General features: G+C 43.8%; 1 protein-coding gene across 1 annotated transcript in view; it reads left to right on the plus strand.

Annotated features, from left to right (window-relative positions):
• Nucleotides 1–5277: 5277 nt before the first annotated feature.
• Nucleotides 5278–18346, plus strand: part of LOC143276590 (uncharacterized) — a 21386-nt gene continuing 8317 nt past the window's right edge. Inside the window, exons 1-5 of the mRNA XM_076581191.1 lie at nucleotides 5278–5387; nucleotides 7331–8100; nucleotides 11379–11550; nucleotides 13223–13402; nucleotides 16946–17209. Coding sequence (XP_076437306.1) covers nucleotides 7563–8100; nucleotides 11379–11550; nucleotides 13223–13402; nucleotides 16946–17209 — 1154 coding nt within the window. The 5' untranslated portion in view covers nucleotides 5278–5387; nucleotides 7331–7562. The remainder of the gene's footprint in view (nucleotides 5388–7330; nucleotides 8101–11378; nucleotides 11551–13222; nucleotides 13403–16945; nucleotides 17210–18346) is intronic.

Raw genomic sequence — 18346 nt, forward strand, 5'->3', positions numbered from 1 at the left:
GCTTGCATGTCTGTGTGTGTGTGTGTGTGCGCGCGCGCGCGCGCTCTCATGCGCGTGCGTTTCTCAAAACAGGAACCACAAACACCACACAGCAACCACCACCACCACCACCTCCTCCTTCCCTGACATCTCTCTGGAACTCTTTGATCTCCGCCGCCAACGGCACCCTGGGTATCTCCCAAGACACCCTCAACAGTGTCCTCACAGCTCTTCTGCAAAGCTCTGGCGCCGTCTCTCGAGTACCGCAGGCGCCCGAGACATCAACGCCACCATCGTCGTCGTCGTCGTCGTCGTCGTCGTCTAATTTGGCGATAGTGCGTGACCTCACGCCTGACAGTGCCAGCGCTGGCAGTGTGTTTGCCTGAAAATGAAGTGATGGTCGTTTGATACCAGCGCTGCTAGATGACTGGCGCAATAGCCGAGTGGTTAAAGTGTTGGACTTTCAATCTGAGGGTCTTCGGGTGGTCCGGGTGCCTGGTGGGTAAAGGGTGGAGATTTTTTTTTTTCTTATCTCCCAGCTACAACATTATGAGCAGACCCTGCTTAGTTGCCTGAACCCCCTTCGTGTGTACTATACAGCAAGCAGAAGAATCAAATACGCAACGTTAAAGATCCTGTAATCCATGTCATCTCTAACGATACATGTTTTATCATTTTTCATCTGTATACGAAGGGGGGGCGGGGGGGGGGGGGGGGGCGGGGGGGGGGGGCTCAGGCAACAGCAGGTCTGCACATAATTTTATGTTGACCAGGTGCTACAAAAACCAGGAGCATCGAACTCAGTAAACGTGGGAGAAAATTTAGTGATGGCGATGATGTTGTTGTTGCTGTATTTTCTTTCTTTTTCTCTCTCTCTTCCCAATGGCCTTTATTGTATGAAGTATAGAATCTAAAAATATAGAGAAAGGACAGAGAGTTGTCTAGTTCGTTCGTTTATTTATTTATAGTCTGTTCATCTAAGATGATGATATTAGACTGAAAATAAATGATATTATTTTATCATTTGGATTATTATCATTTCTATCATAATGATGATTGTTATTATTTATTAGAAATCGACATTTCTGTATAATCGAATGAAAAAGGGGGGTGGGGGGGTTGAGGTGGAGGGGAGGGGGGTGGGGTGGGGGCAAGGGGGAGAGGACTATGAAAGGAAGAGAGAGACAGACAGACAGACAGAGAGAACAGAATGTGGAAAAGATAGAGTACAAAATCTAAAATGGAGAGGGTGAGTGTCAGTGATTGGAGAAAGAAAAAACATAATATTGGAAAGGTGTGTGTGAGAGGCGGGACGGGGGAAGCGGGATTAGGACCAAACAAAAAAAAATCAATAATCAAATATTATATGCACTACTTCCGTAGATTATTATTTGAAAAGAGGTTCATGTGGGGACCTACAATAAACAACCAACTGGACTATTAATTTTAACACATTCTGTCTGTCTGTCTGTCTGTCTGTCTAGTACATTCCTTGAGAATGGAAGTTCATGAATTTCTCTTGTCATTTTACTGAATGCTGACGGCACAATATCCTTCATGTGTTCTTCCTTTTCTTTTCTTTTTTCTTTTTCTTCTTTTTCTTTCTTTCTTTCTCTCTTTCTTTCTTTCTTTCTTTCTCCTTCTTGGCCCAGACGTACAGGCACGCGCTGCTCGAATGCACAAAACCACTCACTAACACGTTGACAGTCGCGTGCAAGAATCCACCCAATGGATAAAACAGTTAAAAGCCGAAAGGAACTGGGAGGAGTTATGTTTCCTTTATCAGGACAGCAAGTTGTGACACTGAAAAGGAACAGTGCAAGAAAACTTTCCTGCTCTTTGACAAGTGAATAAACTTCGAGAAGAAAGTTCCCTGTGTTGACGTGTTATGTGGATGTGTGTGTGTGTGCGCGCGCGCGCGCGTGTGTGTGTGTGTCTGTGTGTGTGTGAGCGTGTGTGGTGGTGGTGGGGGTGTATGTGTGGGGTGTTGTTTTTTTGTTTTGTTTTGTTTTGTGTGTGTGTGTGTGTGTGTGTGTGTGTGTGTGTGTGTGTGTGTGTGTGTGTATTGTTGCCTCTCATGGGTTTAATATGTCTGTCTGTCTGTCTGTCTGTCTGTCTGTCTGTCTGTCTGTCTGTACTCTGTGTCAGTCTTTTTTTCTTCTTCTCCTATTATTGTATTGCTTTGTTTCGTATTGTATTGTTTTCTTCGCTGATTATTGCCTTCTACTGCCTTGTATTGCCACGGTATTATATTGCATTGTATTTTCCTCTTCTTTATTATTGTTTTGTATTATATTCTTCCTTATCGTTGCATTGTATTGTATTGTATTGAATTGCCACGGTATTGCACACACACACACACACACACACACACACACACACACACATACACGCACGCACACACACACACACACACAACATACACTTGTTGCCGAAGTTTTGTTGATGGATAACAGGCGTCAGTGCCGGTAGTATGTGTGTGTGTGTACGCCATATGGTGTTGTTTCACTAACGTGTGAGAAAGACTTAGAGAGAGCGTGTGATGGGGAACTCAGTGTCCAACAATGCCCCCAGACTATCAGGCGAGAAGTGGTGACTACTGACTGACCACCACTAGCCTTTGGTGACAGGTATTTTTACGATCTCCCAGGTCAACATATGTGCAGACCTGCTAGTGCCTGAACCCCCTTCGTGTGTATATGCAAGCAGAAGATCAAATACGCACGTTAAAGATCCTGTAATGCATGTTAGCGTTCGGTGGGGTTATGGAAACAAGAAGATACCCAGCATGCACACCCCCGAAAACGGAGTATGGCTGCCTACATGGCGGGGTAAAAACGGTCATACACGTAAAAGTCCACTCGTGTGCATACGAGTGAACGTGGGAGTTGCAGCCCACGAACGCAGAAGAAGAAGAAGAAGAAGGTGACAGGTATACGTGGAACTGGATTTTGTGATGGAGGCGTGACTGCGTTGGGAAAGATAGATATAGGCTATGGACCAAAGCACATATTGGGAGGTGTGTTTTTTTTCTTTTGTTCTTGTTGTTCGCTTTGTGTGTGTGTGTGTGTGTGTGTGTGTGTGGTAAGTGTAATATTTGGTCTATGTAAATGACTATGACTCATGCATTCGTTTCGCTGGTTTTCCGGTTTTCACTGTTTCGTCACTTCCTGTCAATGGTGGACATTATTATTTTTTATTTAACCGGTTAAATGCTGAGACTGAGTTCCAAAAATACGACAGTAAGATAGGTGTACAGATGAAGCACCCCCCCCCCCCCCTTTCCAACCACTCTCTCACCACATCAAGCCCCTCTTCCCGTCCCCCCACCACCACCCAGCCCGCCCTCTCCTGCATGATTTTGTATTTTTGTATTTGTATTTTGTATTTCTTTTTATCACAACAGATTTCTCTGTGTGAATTTCGGGCTGCTCTCCCCAGGGAGAGCGCGTCGCTACACTACAGCGCCACCCTTTTTTTTTTCTTTTTTTTTTTGGTATTTTTTCCTGCGTGCAGTTTTATTTGTTTTCCTATCGAAGTGGATTTTTCTACAGAATTTTGCCAGGAACAACCCTTTTGTTGCCGTGGGTTCTTTCACGTGCGCTAAAAGCATGCTGCACAAGGGACCTTGGTTTATCGTCTCATCCGAATGACTAGCGTCCAGACCACCACTCAAGGTCTAGTGGAGGGGGAGAAAATATCGGCGGCTGAGCCGTGATTCGAACCAGCGCGCTCAGATTTTCTCGCTTCCTAGGCGGACGCGGTACCTCTAGGCCATCACTCCACAAGATCCTCGGGTCTACGTCTCCCCCACCTAACCCCCTCTCTACCCTCCAACACTCTTATACCCACCCCTCCCTGCCGATCCCCTCGCCGTCCACAAAAAAAAAAAAACAAAAAAAACGGAAACAATTGGTAGGAAGACAGACAACACATTTTCCTCCAAAGAATGGTAGAGTAGAATTACTGCCTGTGATCCTCGCAGAGATCTCTGTCCTAACCCACAGCTAAATTTCGCCCACTGTTTCACAGCAATGCCAACCAACCGACCAATCAACATCATAAGGTTAACTACCAACCTTTTGCAATATTTCATTATTTGATCTTCTTTTTATATTGCCTGACCGTTAGTGGTTTATCATCACTTCGTAACCCCAAGATTCATTAACGCAGTGTTCTTGCATAAAATAATATGCTATGATTACCAAAGTTTGTTGTTAAGTCGTAAGAAACAAAAACACAAAATTTATAATTTTCCTTGGAAATTACTACCCTTTGCTCTTTGCTTATCACAAACACGATTTTTTTTTTTTTTTTTTTTTTAAATAAACATTTTTATTCAAGTTTAACATTTAATGAATGCATACATACATTACATACATACAGGCGGACATACAAAAATTGTATTTGTAATTATCAATAATATTACTTATTATTAAACATTATTTAAACTATAAAGTAGGAAAACAACAACACAACATTGTTTTTATACAGAAAAAAGTACAAATAAAGTCATATGCACTGCATAAAAATAAAAAAATAAATGAAAGGAATTTTTTTTTTTTTTTTTTTTTTTTTTTTTTTTTTTTTTTAAGAACAAATGTTATTCGTGGTTGTCATTCCTCCTCCTCCTCGTTGCCTCCCATCATTTTTATGTATGGGTACCATTTTCTAGAAAATGCTATGGACATCATTTCCATCGAGTGTATATATTTTTTCCGTTTTGTATATGTTTCTTAGGTCTGTAAGGAAGTACTTTATACATGGTTTTATTTTATTTTTTTTTATTCTACATTTATAGATGAAATGTTTCGCCACAAACACGATTTAGTTTCACCTACACCTTGATGCCAATAGTCAACACTTGAATCAGCTGACTCATTATCTGTCCGGCCTCTCCACCCCAGCCTCCTTCCGAGTTCACTGAGGCACGCTCTGTTTATGTGAGTTAATGTTGAAGGAATTCTTCATCAGATTCAGAATGTAGTATGCCGTTTAGTCTTTAGGACACTCGGCTTAATTCCTATCATCCACAGATTTGAATGAATCTGATAATCAGTGACTTAAAGAAAAACAACAACATCACACACACATATATATATATATATATATATATATATTAATGGTCATCCATCAGTCTCGGGAAACTAAGTGTTTGCACTTTGCGCGGTGATTGATACAAGTAAGTAGCCACTGAGCTTTTTCAATAGTTAATTCAAGCCCGTGTTTTTCAGGGGTGCTTAGTTGGACAGGCTCAAACGGTCCGTTTTCATTTGGCACAGAATCGTTCCGGAAGTGGTTGTCGCGTGCGCATGTTTGTTGTCCGTCGAAACCAGACTGCTTCATTCTGGGAGATTCCAGCAGTGCCGGTAGCGCTTCCAGCCACACTTACTGGGATGGTTTTCAAGGTGAGTCACTTCTGCTTCCTTTCATCCCAGCACGAGCCTTATCCAGTATCGTAGGAAATGAAGCAACAATTGTTTTGTGGTGTGCATGGGCGTGTCTTCGGGCAGGAAATGAGACAATATTTTTTATCCACATTTTTTCTCCTCAGGGCGGAATGACTCGATGAGTAATGTTGACAATTAGGTGTGGACATTCACACTCTGACACAGAGGAGTGGAGGAGAAGAAATATGGATACAGCTGAACTTGATTTATTAAAACTATAAAGTTTCTGTCTGTCCGCGTTGAAGGTGTGTCGGCCATTTCCGTATTTTATTCCCCTCCACTTTTGTGTGACAGAAGTTCGGTAAACACATAATTGCCGAGCGATGCCGGCTACATTTGTCATTAGATGTTTGGGGTTAAAGTGTAAAGGGTTCACATTAAATTTCCGCACCATTAGCCTTTCTGAGCTTTCTGTATAAAACAATAGAATGTTTGTGCGTGCGTGTGCGTACACGTTTGTATACTATATGTGTGTTTGTGTGTGTGTGTGTGTACACGTGTTTACATGTGTGTGTGTGTGTGTGTGTGTGTGTGACTCGATTCCTAGTAATCCTACCCCACCCAGCCCTCTCACCCCCATCCCTCCCTCCATCCCCCCCCCCCCTCCCCCCTCTTTTTATTCCATTGTTTTGTATTGTATTACACTTGTGACAACTGATTCCTCTGTGTGAAATTCATGCTGATCGCCCCAGGCAGACAGTATCACTACAGTAACAGCACCACCATTAAAAAAAAAAAAAAAAAAAAAAAAAAAAAATCCCCCAGCAAGTGTATTTGTTTACCTGTCAAAGTGGATTATTCCGAAGAATTTTGCCAGGCATGACCCTTCTGTTGCATGCCATGGGTTCTTTTACATGAGCTACATGCTTGCTGCACTTTGTTTATCATCTCATCTGAATGACTTGCAGCTAAAAAACTAAAAAGTAAAGAAAACAGTACAGAAAATTAAAATGGGGTTGGGGGGGGGGGGGGGGTAGCTTTGACCTTAACTTATTAACTTATGTGTATATTGTCTATCCATGACCAAAAACATGCATTCCCAGAGATAGCCCATATCTTGAAATATGTATGTCCATTCATTCTGAAGTTTTATATGAAGACTCCCAAGTATCAGTACTACCACTGTAACAAGGCAGCAGTTCTATTCATTAATGTTACTTTTATTTGTCTGTGTCATGCCTGTGTGAGTCCGGGGTTGGCTGTTCTTTCTGTGTCATGTTCTATGTCTGTTTCTGTCATTGTCTCTCACTCTCTGTCATTGACTCTGTCATTGACCTTGTCTCTCTCTGTCTCTCTCTGTCTCTGTCTGTCTGTCTCTCTCCTTTTCTCTCTGTCTCTGTGCCACTCTTTTCTCTGTATCTGTCTCCGACTCTCTCTGTCTGTCTGTCTGTCTCTTTCTCTCTCTCTCTCCCACTCCCCCCACCCCACCCCCCACCCCCCACCACAGTGGTCAATCTCAACATTGTAATTATAGGATGTGTTCATATTGATATGATGGGTTTTGATGTTCAGGCATAAATAATTATTTCATGATTTATATGTTCTTTAGTATGTGTTGGTATTGATATGTTGAGTGTCAATGTTACATGCGTTAATATTTATTAATATTATATGTACTTTGTTTTCTGTGTACTGTCCAAACCTTGGAGACGAACATCTGAAAAAAAGGCACATGTACTTTAAGCTAATGACAAAGTGCCAAAGTGTCACATATCTCTTAATAGTTTGTGTTGTTTCAGTTATGTTTTTTTTTTCCTTTCTGTTTCATTTTATCTGTTTTGCACCATTTTGTTCTGATTAGTACCTACTATGTCACTAGATCTTTACAACTAATGACATTGAACATTTTGGGGTTCATTGTTCCCCACCACCTAATCTCATGCTTTTTTTTTCTGTTTCAGGGCAACTGACAAAAATTAACTTGTGGCATCAATTTTGATTAAAACAGGATTGGAAGGGAAAAAAAAATCAGAAAAGTTGTCAATGGTATTGCTTCTCATTTTTAAAAGATAAATCCTCCTGAAACCACTTGGAAATGAGCCACGTGAAGAAACTGAAAGTGATGTGTTGAAAACAAAAGAAAAAGAAACGAAAAAGTATCAAAGTTGAAAGAACCGGCAAATCAAAAACGCCATGGCCACACGTCACATACGATCATCCTCCACAGCCTCACACCACGCCCGAACCGCCTCCGTCTCGTCGGAAATCCACATCACGGACACGGTGTCCTCACTGCAGCGCTGCGTCTTCGGCAACGTTTTCCGCTCGCAGCGCCAACTCACACGCTTTGGCATCTTCCTGAGCCTGCTCGTGTTTGCCGTGTACATGCTGGGGCCGTTTGGCTCATCCGGTAAGAAGGACCTCCCCGACCCCAAGCCCAAGGCCATTACCGCTGTGCGAAGCGTTTCAGTCGAAGAGGAGGTGAAGCCTGTTTCGGAGTACCGGGCGACGTACTTTGAGGAGATGGGGAAGCGTTTTGCGAACAAAGAGTGGCAGGTGAAGGCGGACTCGTTCCACTCCAACAACATTCTGGACCCTGAGGAGGAGAAGGAGGAGGGTCAGGGTCAGGGGTCGTCAGCGGCGGCAGCAGACGCAAAAGGGGAGCTCACTGCCGTTGTGGAGAAGGTTCGGGAGGCTGCCCGCATAGTGTCCAGCTGTAGTGGGGTTCCAGGTGTGTATACTTGTATATGTCATTATGTGTGTGTGTGTGTGTGTGCTTGTTTTGTGCGTGTTGTATACATGTGTGTGTGTGTGTGTGCATCCGTACAACCTGTGTGTGAGTGCGCGTGTATTCGAGGGTGAAGGGAGGGAGGAGGTGGGGTGGGTGGGAGTTGGGGATGAGTGGAAGCGGTAAATTATGGTGTTTGGATGCTCATGTAAGTGTGTATTGTATCGGATTATGATGTGTTTTGTGTGTGTTTTTTGGGGTGCTGTTTTGTTCAGGTTTGATTCATTGTATGCATGTATGTATGCAAGTGTGTATATATATATTATGTAATGTGTCCATCATACACGTGTGTGCATGTGTGTGTGTGAGAGAGAGAGGGAGAGAGAGAGAGAGAGAAGAATACGGTAACTGTGAAAATATGGGATCTGAAATTGCGATTCTTGATGTACATTTTATTTATTTATTTATTCATAAATCTATGTATTTATATTTATTTTTAAAACTTTATAGGTGTTGGGGGTCAAGGGGGGTAAAGCAAGCTTGTGTGTTTGTTAATAATTGACTTGCTTGTGTGCTGCATTTAAAACTTGATATGTTTTCCTCTTTGGCCTTTTGCTCCAACTTTAGTTGTGTTTTGTGTCTACTGGACTCAGCTGCAGGCTGAAATATTGTGCGGGGTGTGTGGCAAGCCTGGGGGGGTGCACAGTTTAACTCCTTCACAGCCAAGTTTATGTGTAAAAAAAAAACTCTCCCCAGTGCCAAATATTATCTTAGCCTCAGTGCTCTCAGTCACATGATTCAGTTCTGGTCACGAAACAACACAGTGGACTTGTTCCAATCAGACTCGGTCAAGGGACGGGGTTGTGGGAGGGGGTATGGGGGAGTGAGGATGTTAGTCAATTTCCTGTTTTACGGGAAAGTTGGCAATGCAGCTGTCAAGATTTTTACAGTGTGAAAAACGGTCCGTTTAGCATGGTCCCTTGGATGTCGACTGAAGTTGCCTATATAGCGGTGAACTGTCTTGTCAACAAAAGTCACCAGTGGTGATGAACTGTCTAGTCAACTGAAGTCACCGATGGTGGTAAACTGTCTAGTCAACTAAAACCGCCTATGGTGGTGAACTGTCTAGTTGACTTAAGTCAACAGTAGCGGTAAACTCTCTAGTCGACTAAAGTCGCCTATGGTGGTAAACTTGTCTAGTTAACTAAAGTCACCTATGGCAGTGAACCGTCTAGTCGACAGAAGTCACCGGCTATAGCAATGAAAGAGTTAGTTGATTTCTTGTTGGATGAATAAAGGTGTGTTGTACACTGATTTCAGTTTTCATTTTGTACGGGCAGACATGCCAACTGTTTCGATTTCGCTTTATTTTGTTACGCTTGATTGCAGTTTGTTCCCACATCACACCATTGTAAAAATTGTTCCGACAAGTTCATTTTTGACTACATAGCATGATCACATGTTTTTCTGTCGTAACATTACCTAGACGCTCTAGGCTTATTGATCACAAAGCCAGGGCAGTCATTACTAATCTTGGTCTCATGTGATGATGCTGAGCTAATTGCGTGTGTGTTTGCATTGAAACAGCATTGAGTGGACCAACCAGCTAAACCATTTGCCCGAACAATAGAGAACGTGGCTAAATCAAGTTGCATCTCAATCAAACAGTGTCTGTGCTGGGTGGATTAAGCTGTGGAGTGTGTGTATGCCTTGTAGATAAAATGTACTTTTGCTGATGTGGATTGGGAGTCCGAGTGTTCCTTCCAGATACAAAATGTTCCTATCATTGTATCAAATCTCCTGATTGTTCCCATAAACAGACGGGCGCAATAGCCGAGTGGTTAAAGCGTTGGACTGTCAATCTGAGGGTCCCGGGTTCGAATCACGGTGACGGCGCCTGGTGGGTAAAGGGTGGAGATTTTTACGATCTCCCAGGTCAACATATGTGCAGACCTGCCAGTGCCTTAACCCCCTTCTTGTGTATATGCAAGCAGAAGGTCAGATACGCACGTTAAAGATCCTGTAATCCATGTCAGCGTACGGTGGGTTATGAAAACAAGAACATACCCAGCATGCACACCTCTGAAAACGGAGTATGGCTGCCTACATGGCAGGGTAAAAACAGTCATGCACATAAAAGCCCACTCATGTGCATATGAGTGAACGCAGAAGAAGAAGAAGTTCCCATAAAAACTTGACATGGGTTTGGGAGTCCGAGTGTTCCTACCATATACAGAATGTTTCTACCAAGTCTCCAGATTGTTCCGACAAACACTTAACCATGTCTGAGTGTTCCTTCCGAATATGAAATGTTCCTACAAATTCTGATTGTTCAGGACAACAAATGCTTGCCAAGGGTTGTGAAGTCAGTGTTCCTACCAAATACAAAATGTTCCTACCAAATCTGATTGTTCAGGACAGCAAACGCTTGACAAGGGTTGGAAAGTCAGTGTTCCTACCAAATACAAAATGTTCCTACCAAATCTGATTGTTCAGGACAGCAAACGCTTGACAATGGTTGGGGAGTCTGAGTGTTCCTGCCAAATACAAAATGTTCCTACCAAATCTGATTGTTCAGGACCGCAAACACTTGACAATGGTTGGGGAGTCTGAATGTTCCTACCAAATACAAAATGTTCCTACCAAATCTGATTGTTCAGGACAGCAAACACTTGACAGTGGTTGGGGACTCTGAGTGTTCCTGCCAAATACAAAATGCTCCTACCAAATCTGATTGTTCAGGACAGCAAACACTTGACAGTGGTTGGGGACTGTGAGTGTTCCTGCCAAATACAAAATGCTCCTACCAAATCTGATTGTTCAGGACAGCAAACACTTGACAGTGGTTGGGGACTGTGAGTGTTCCTGCCAAATACAAAATGCTCCTACCAAATCTGATTGTTCAGGACAGCAAACGCTTGACAATGGTTGGGGATTGTGAGTGTTCCTACCAAATACAAAATGTTCCTACCAAATCTGATTGTTCAGGACAGCAAACACTTGACAAGGGTTGGGGAGTCTGAATGTTCCTGCCAAATACAAAATGTTCCTACCACCAAATCCCCTGATTGTTCCTACAAACATTTGACAGGGATTAAGGAATCTGAGTGTTCCTGCCGAATTCAGTTTTCAAAATGTTCCTACCAGATCTGATTGTTCAGGACTACAAACGCTTGACTAGGGTTTGGGAGTCTGAGTGTTCCTACCAAATACAAAATGTGCCTTCCAAATCTCCTGATAATTCCTATAAACACTGGACAGGGGTTGGCATCTCTGTGCAGGGCTGTCTGTGGTGATGGTGAAGGGGAACCATGCAGTTCAGGTTGCCCACGGGATGGCGGACGTCGGGTCGGGATGGCCGGTGACCTCCGACACCAAGTTCCTGTTGAACTCCATCAGCAAAACCTTCCTGGGGCAGCTTCTGGCCGTTCTGATGAGCGAGTCTGGAAGAAAGTGAGTCTTGAGTCTTTTGTCGTGTGTTGGTGTGTGTGTGGGTGTGTGTATGGGAGAGGGGGTGTGGGGGGTTAGGGGGAGGGGTATGTAAGGGTGGGGGGTGTGTGGCTGGGGAGAGGTGTAGAGGGGGGGGGGGGCGTAAGGATGGGGCTATGTGAGTGTGTGTGTGTATGTGTAAGGGTGTGTGTGTGTGTGTAAGGGTGTGTGTGTGTGTGTGTGTGTGTAAGGGTGGGTGTGAGTGTATGTGGAAGAGTGTGTGTGTGTTTGTGTGTGTGTGTGTGTGACAGTCACTGTGTGTGTGTGTGTTTTTGGTTGTTGATGTTTGTGGGGAGGGGGGAGGAGGGGGGGGAGGGGAGGTTGAGTGTTCATGAGAGAGAGAGAGAGGGAGAGAGAGACTGTGTATAGATGTATGTGTATTATATATGCACATAGAAAATAGAATAGGCTTATGATTGATCTTGTAATCCATATCAGTGTTCAGTGGTGTATGCAAGCCAGAACATACATTTTTAATGTGCACTCAGTCTCATCTGACTGACATTCATAGCAGGAAAACAAGTGCACTATCAGGCAGAAAAGAGAACAAACAAAAAAAAAGAAAAAGAAAAATCAGTGGTACTAAATTTTGTTTCATGCTTTTCACAAACCATCCTTGGGGAGAGCAGCCTAAATACCCCCACAGAGACAGTTCCATTTTCTTAAGGAGGTGTCAGTATCGCTGAGTTGGAACAAAACCATTTACGCAGTGCCACATCCGCTGGGCAGATAACTGACCAGCAGCCTAACGCAACGTGCTCAGTCAGGTCTTAAGCGCATCCAAATATATTTGGGTACCTATCAGAGTGGATTTAATCTGCAGAATTTTGCCGGAGGACAACCTTTTTGTTGCTGTGGGTTCTTTTTCAGTGCGCAGAATTGTGTGCTGTATGCACGGGGACCTTGGTTTATGATTTCTGTCTCAGCTGAAAGACTAGACACTCCGTTTGATTTTTTTTTTCCTGTCAAACTTGAGGGGAGAAAGGGGTGAGAGCGGGATTTGAACCCACACCCTCACAGCTTCTGCCAGATTGGTTTAAAAAAAAAAAAAAAAAAAAGTTTATATCAAGAAACGAGACAAAATACAGCGTTCAATAATGGAAAAAGGAAAATTTGAGCAACAACAAGCCTGATTCTGCCAGATTAACCATTTTGCCTCCTTACTCAGAGACAATGTGATTCAGTGACGTCGACCATAGTGGAATGATGGCCTAGAGGTAACGCGTCCACCTAGGAAGTGAGAGAATCTGAGCGTGCTGGTTCGAATCATGGCTCAGCCACCGATATTTTCTCCCCCTCCACTAGACCTTGAGTGGTGGTCTGGACGCTAGTCATTCGGATGAGATGATAAGCCGAGGTCCCGTGTGCAGCATGCACTTAGCGCACGTAAAAAAAACAAAAAAACCACGGCAACAAAAGGGTTGTTGCTGACAAAATTCTGTAGAAAAATCCAATAGGAAAAAACAAATTTAAAAAACTGCACGCAGGAAAAAATACACAAAAAAAAGGGTGGCACGGTAGTGTAGTGACACGCTCTCCATGGGAAGAGCAGCCCGAATTTCACACAGAGAAATCTGTTGTGATAAACAGAAATACAAATACAAATACAAATACCTTGGCTCCTTTTTGTTCTCAGCCTGACGTGGGACTCGCGAGTGGTGGACATCTTGGGGCCAGGGTTCGAACTGGCCACGCCGGAGCTGACGCAGGAGGTGACCTTGGGCGACCTGTTGGCGCACCGCACGGGGCTGTCCAGCGGCAACCTGGCCGTGTTGGCCACTTACCCTGAGGGCTGGACTCGAACCCGGCTGGTCAAGTGAGTTTTGAACCATTTTTTTGACTCACTTGTGTAAACAAAGTGAGTCTGTGTTTTAACCCGGTGTTCGGTTGTCTGTGTGTGTGTCTGTGTCCGTGTGTCTGTGTGTGTGTGTGTCCATGGTAAACTTTAACATTGCCATTTTCTCTGCAAATACTTTGTCAGTTGACACCAAATTTGGCATAAAAATAGGGAAAATTCAGTTCTTTCCAGTCATCTTGTTTAAAACAATATTGCACCTCTGGGATGGGCACAAAAAAATTAAAAAAGAAGCCTAATTATATGCAAACTGCATTTACTGTTATATTTATATTTTTTGTATTCTCTAAACTTGCCACTTTGATCTGATATTCTGACAAAACAACAAGAGGGGTCATTATTATCATTTTTTCTTCAAACAGGAACTTCTTTTGCTAAGCATGGAATTTTTATTTATTTTGCAAACGTTTTGGGGCAGATAGTAAAAAAGGGAAATTACTCTGTAATTAATGCTAGGGGACTTAATTGATCACAAGTGAGTCTTGAAGGCCTTGCCTCTCTTGTTTCTTTTTGTTGTTGTTGTTGTTGTTGGTTGGTTTTTTTATGGGTGCAATAGCTGAGTGGTTAAAGCATTGGACTTTCAATCTGAGGGTCACGGGTTTAAATCTCGGTAACGGCACCTGGGCTGGTGTGTAAAGGGTGGAGATTTTTTCCCATCTCTCAACGTAAATGCAGACCTGCTGGTGCCTGAACCGCCATCATGTGTATACACAAGCACATTAAAGATCCTGTAATCCATGTCAGCATTTGGTGGGTTATAGAAACAAGAACATACCCAGCATACACACACACCCGAAAACAGATTGTGGCTGCCTACATGGCAGGGTAAAAACGGTCATACACGTAAAAGCCCACTCGTGTACATTCAGGTGAATGTGGGAGTTGCAGCCCATGAACGAAGAAGAAGAAGAAACCTTTTTTTTTTTTTTTATTTTTTTTTTTTTGCCTTGTCTTTACTCAGTCATGTCAGTTACAATGAAAGGGAAAAACAACTGTTGCAACATTGTCGCATCAGCGATTTCCCAAACAAACATGAAAAATTAGAGTTGCCTATCTTGGGGGTTGGACACAAAACTAGCTGCTCAGGTGATTTTTGAGCCTTTGTTTTCTTTCCAAAGTAATCTCAGATGTAATTGTAGCCAAGCGCTTAGCTTCAGATACTGCTTCAGATAGCGCTCTTAGGCTTCAGATACTGCTTCACACATAAGCTATATAGCAGACGCTTTTTTTCACAACTAACTGCCGGCCTTCAACAACCCTCGCAGAATGTGTGACGCCATTCCTGGTTTGAATGCCAATCCCCTTTTAGACAAAGACTCCAACCATTTATTAAATCAAGTCTCTCTCTCGTTCACTGCAATATTATATTTGTTGTGCTTACACACACACTTTAATCAGTTAGAAGCATACTTGATTTCAGCTTAATCATTCTGTCAGTGTAAAGATTTCAACTGATGCTAAGCCACAGCCCTTTACCACCAAGTGTACTTTGTTACAACTTGGCACTGTGAGCAAGGTTGTTGTAATTCTTTTAACTCACTCGGGACGACAAGTTTTCTCCCTTGCTTTTCCCCACAGACGGCCCATTTGTAAGGGTTTGGAAAAAAATTACAAAAAATACAAAATACTGTGTAAGAAAATGAAACTTTCAGAACTGGTTTATTACGTGTTGAGCTATTACATATAAAAAAAAATCAAATTTCTCATCTTATTTTTACAGTTTTGCCATATGTAGAAAATACTGCCAATTTTTCACCCCAAATCACCATACCCATGCTCGCTTTCTGCATTAAATTCGCTTTCTTCTTCGTCATCATCCACCTCTTCAATGTCCGACCCTTCAGTTTGTAGCATTTCAAGTACTTCGGCAACCCTAAAACATTGCCGTCACTGCCTTGTTCACTTCACAACATTCTGAGAAGAGGCTGCTTTGCTAACAGGCTGGCATGCGAGCAGACGACCGGTCAGTGACTTTGTCAGCGTATATGCGAGACAGGCCACACATCCCAGACTAACCAGTCATACTGTTCGATTGTGGAGTGACCCAGAATAGCACACTCTGCTTGGCTAATCACAAAATCACGTGTACAGCGCATGATGGAATTTTACTTTCGGAGAATGCTATTCCATTCCTTTGTCCGAAACCGAATACGTTTTGTGTAGGAATGCGTGAGCATTCCTTCATCCGGAAAGAGTTAATGTCTAATAATAAATCACAGCCCTTGCCATTCTAACTCTATCACATACTGAAGGGGGGAAAACTGTGCAGCATTGTAGCATCAATAACTCCCCAGACAAACATGTACAATGTGGGCCACCTTGCCTGAGGGCTGGACCTGAACTCAGCTGGTCAGGTGAGTTTTGAACCCTTTTTATTTCTTCTTTCTTATTTCATCTCAGTCAGAATGTAAGGGGAAAAACTGTTGCAATATTGTAGCATCAATAATTAACAAAAACTTTTACTTTTTTTTCTTTTCTTTTTTCTTTTTCTTTTTTTTTGTCATCTAGCCAGAGCACTGGACCCAAACTAAGCTTCTCAGGTGAGTTTTGAACTTTAAAAAAAAAACCAAAAACCTCCCACTCCATTAATCCTAGATTTTATGAAGGGGAAAAACTGTACAGCTTTGTACTAATTGTAGCATCAGTAATTTCCCAGACAAGCATTTTCACCACCACCCTCCACCACCACCCCCTTTTTTTTTAACCCCACCATGTAGGCAGCCATACCTACTTCGGGAGGTAACCTACTTTGGGAGGTTATCGGCCGTAGCTGCTTTTCTTTTCTCTGCATAGGCAGATAGTAGTTTGCACAGGACAGGAATGTCAGACCCCTGCCGGAGTCTGCACTAGTGGGTCACGGTAAGTATGTTACTTAAACGTAATTTTAGGAAGAAAATTTCCTATAAAAAGTAATTTCATCCTATTTGTATTTGTACTTCTCTTTTTGTCACAACAGATTTCTCTCTGTGAAATTCGGGCTGCTCTCCTCAGGGACAGTAAGGGTTACTACATTGACAGCGCGAACCTTTTTTCTTTTTTCTTTTCTTTTCTACCTGTAATTTAATTTGTTTTCCTATTGAGGTGGCTTTTTCTACAGAATGTTGCCAGGGACAGTCCTTTTGTTGCCATGGGTTCTTTTACATGTGCTAAATGCATGCTGCACATAGGACCTCGGTTTATCGTTTCATCTGAATGACTAGCTTCCAGACCACCACTCAAGGTCTAGTGGAGAGGGGGAGAAAATACTGGCGACTGCCGGTGTGATTCGAACCAGTGGGCTCAGATTCTCTCACTTCTTAGGCAGACACGTTACCTCTTACCCATCACACCAGACGACGAATTCCAGATAACCGAAACCCTTTTGCAGGAACCAAAAGCAGTGACGCGTCCTTGAAAAAGAAACTGAAACTGCAAAACTGCAGACTATTTAAGAATCATTATTATTAAAAGTAATTCCATCCTCAGACGAAGAAGTCCAGAAAACTGAAACCCTTTCTTTGACAGGAACCTCAAGCACCTGCCCCCCTCGGCGCCGTTCCGGAAGACCTTCCTCTACAGCAACATGTGTGGGATGCTGGTGGCCCATGTGGTGGAGACGCTTGGTGGCGCCCCCTGGGAGAGGCTGATCGTCGACAAGCTGCTGGCGCCACTGGGCATGCTCGGCTCCGGACCAATCACCTCGCAGTCGCGGCTGGAGGCGAACGACGTCAGCCGACTGTACGTGCCGGTGGAGGGGAGGCTGGAGCAGGTGGATGGGAGGATTTTTAAGTGAGTGAGGTTTTTGTTTTGTGGGGAAGGGGGGCGGGGTTTGGAGGGGGTGCATGTATGAGTGGGTGTGTGTGGTGGTGTGGGTGTGGTAGGGGACATGGGTGTAGGTGTGTTTGAGTCTGTGTGTGGGGGAGGGGGGGGGTTGTGTTGGGGGTGGTGGTGTGGGTGGTGGGGGATAGGGGTGTGTGAGTGGGGGGATGAGGGTGTATGTGTGGGGGGGGGGGGGTATGGGTGTGGTGGGGGATAGGGTGTTGGTGTGGATGGGCGTTTTATGTGTGTGAGTGTGTGTGGGTGTGCAAGCTGTGGATGCAAGCTACTGGTGGATGTGGTGGTAGTGGGGGGGGGAGATATGGGGGGTGGGAGGGTTGAGTGGGTTTTATTTGTGTGTGCGTGTGTCTGTGTGTGTGTTTGTGTGTGCACACTGTTTTACTGTGTGGGGAGGGTGTGTGTGTGTGTCTGGGTGGGGGGTGGTTATTGGCGTGGTGAGGTATAGTGGTGTTGGTGTGGGTGGGTGTTGTATTTGTGTGTGTGAGTGCAAGCTGTTTAATACTGGGGGGTTTGAGGGGGTATGGGTGTGGGGGGAGGATAGGGGTGTGGGTAGGTGTTGTGTGTGTTGTATATGTGTGTGTGCAAGCTGTTTAACTACGGGAGGGCGGTTATGGGTGTGGTGGGGGATAGGGGGGTGTTGGGGGGGTGTTGTATTTGTGTGTGTGTGTGTGTGTGCAAGCTGTTTAACTATGGGTTGGGGGTGGGGGGGGTATGGGTGTGATCGGGGGAGGGGGGGGGAGTGTAGGGGGGTGTTTTGCGTGTTGTATTTGTGTGTGTGTGTGTGTGTGTGCAAACTGTTTAACTATAGGGGGTGGATGATGGGTGGGGATATGGGTGTAGTGGTGGATTGTTGGGGGTATAGGTGGGTGTTGTGTGTGTTGTATTGTGTGTGTGTGTGTGTGCGTGCAAGCTGTTCTGGTTCATCAATAAGTATAGGGATGAAACAGATTGTTGTGTGTGCGTGTGGTGTATTTGATCTTCAATCTTCAGCCTGCATATGTATATATATAGAGAGAGAGATACCCCTGAAAACGGAGTATGGCTGCCTACATGGCGGGGTTAAAAAAAAAAACAAAAAAAAACGGTCAT

Source organism: Babylonia areolata, chromosome 32 (genome assembly GCF_041734735.1).
Source record: "Babylonia areolata isolate BAREFJ2019XMU chromosome 32, ASM4173473v1, whole genome shotgun sequence".
In the NCBI taxonomy this organism is placed as follows: Eukaryota; Metazoa; Mollusca; class Gastropoda; order Neogastropoda; family Buccinidae; genus Babylonia; species Babylonia areolata.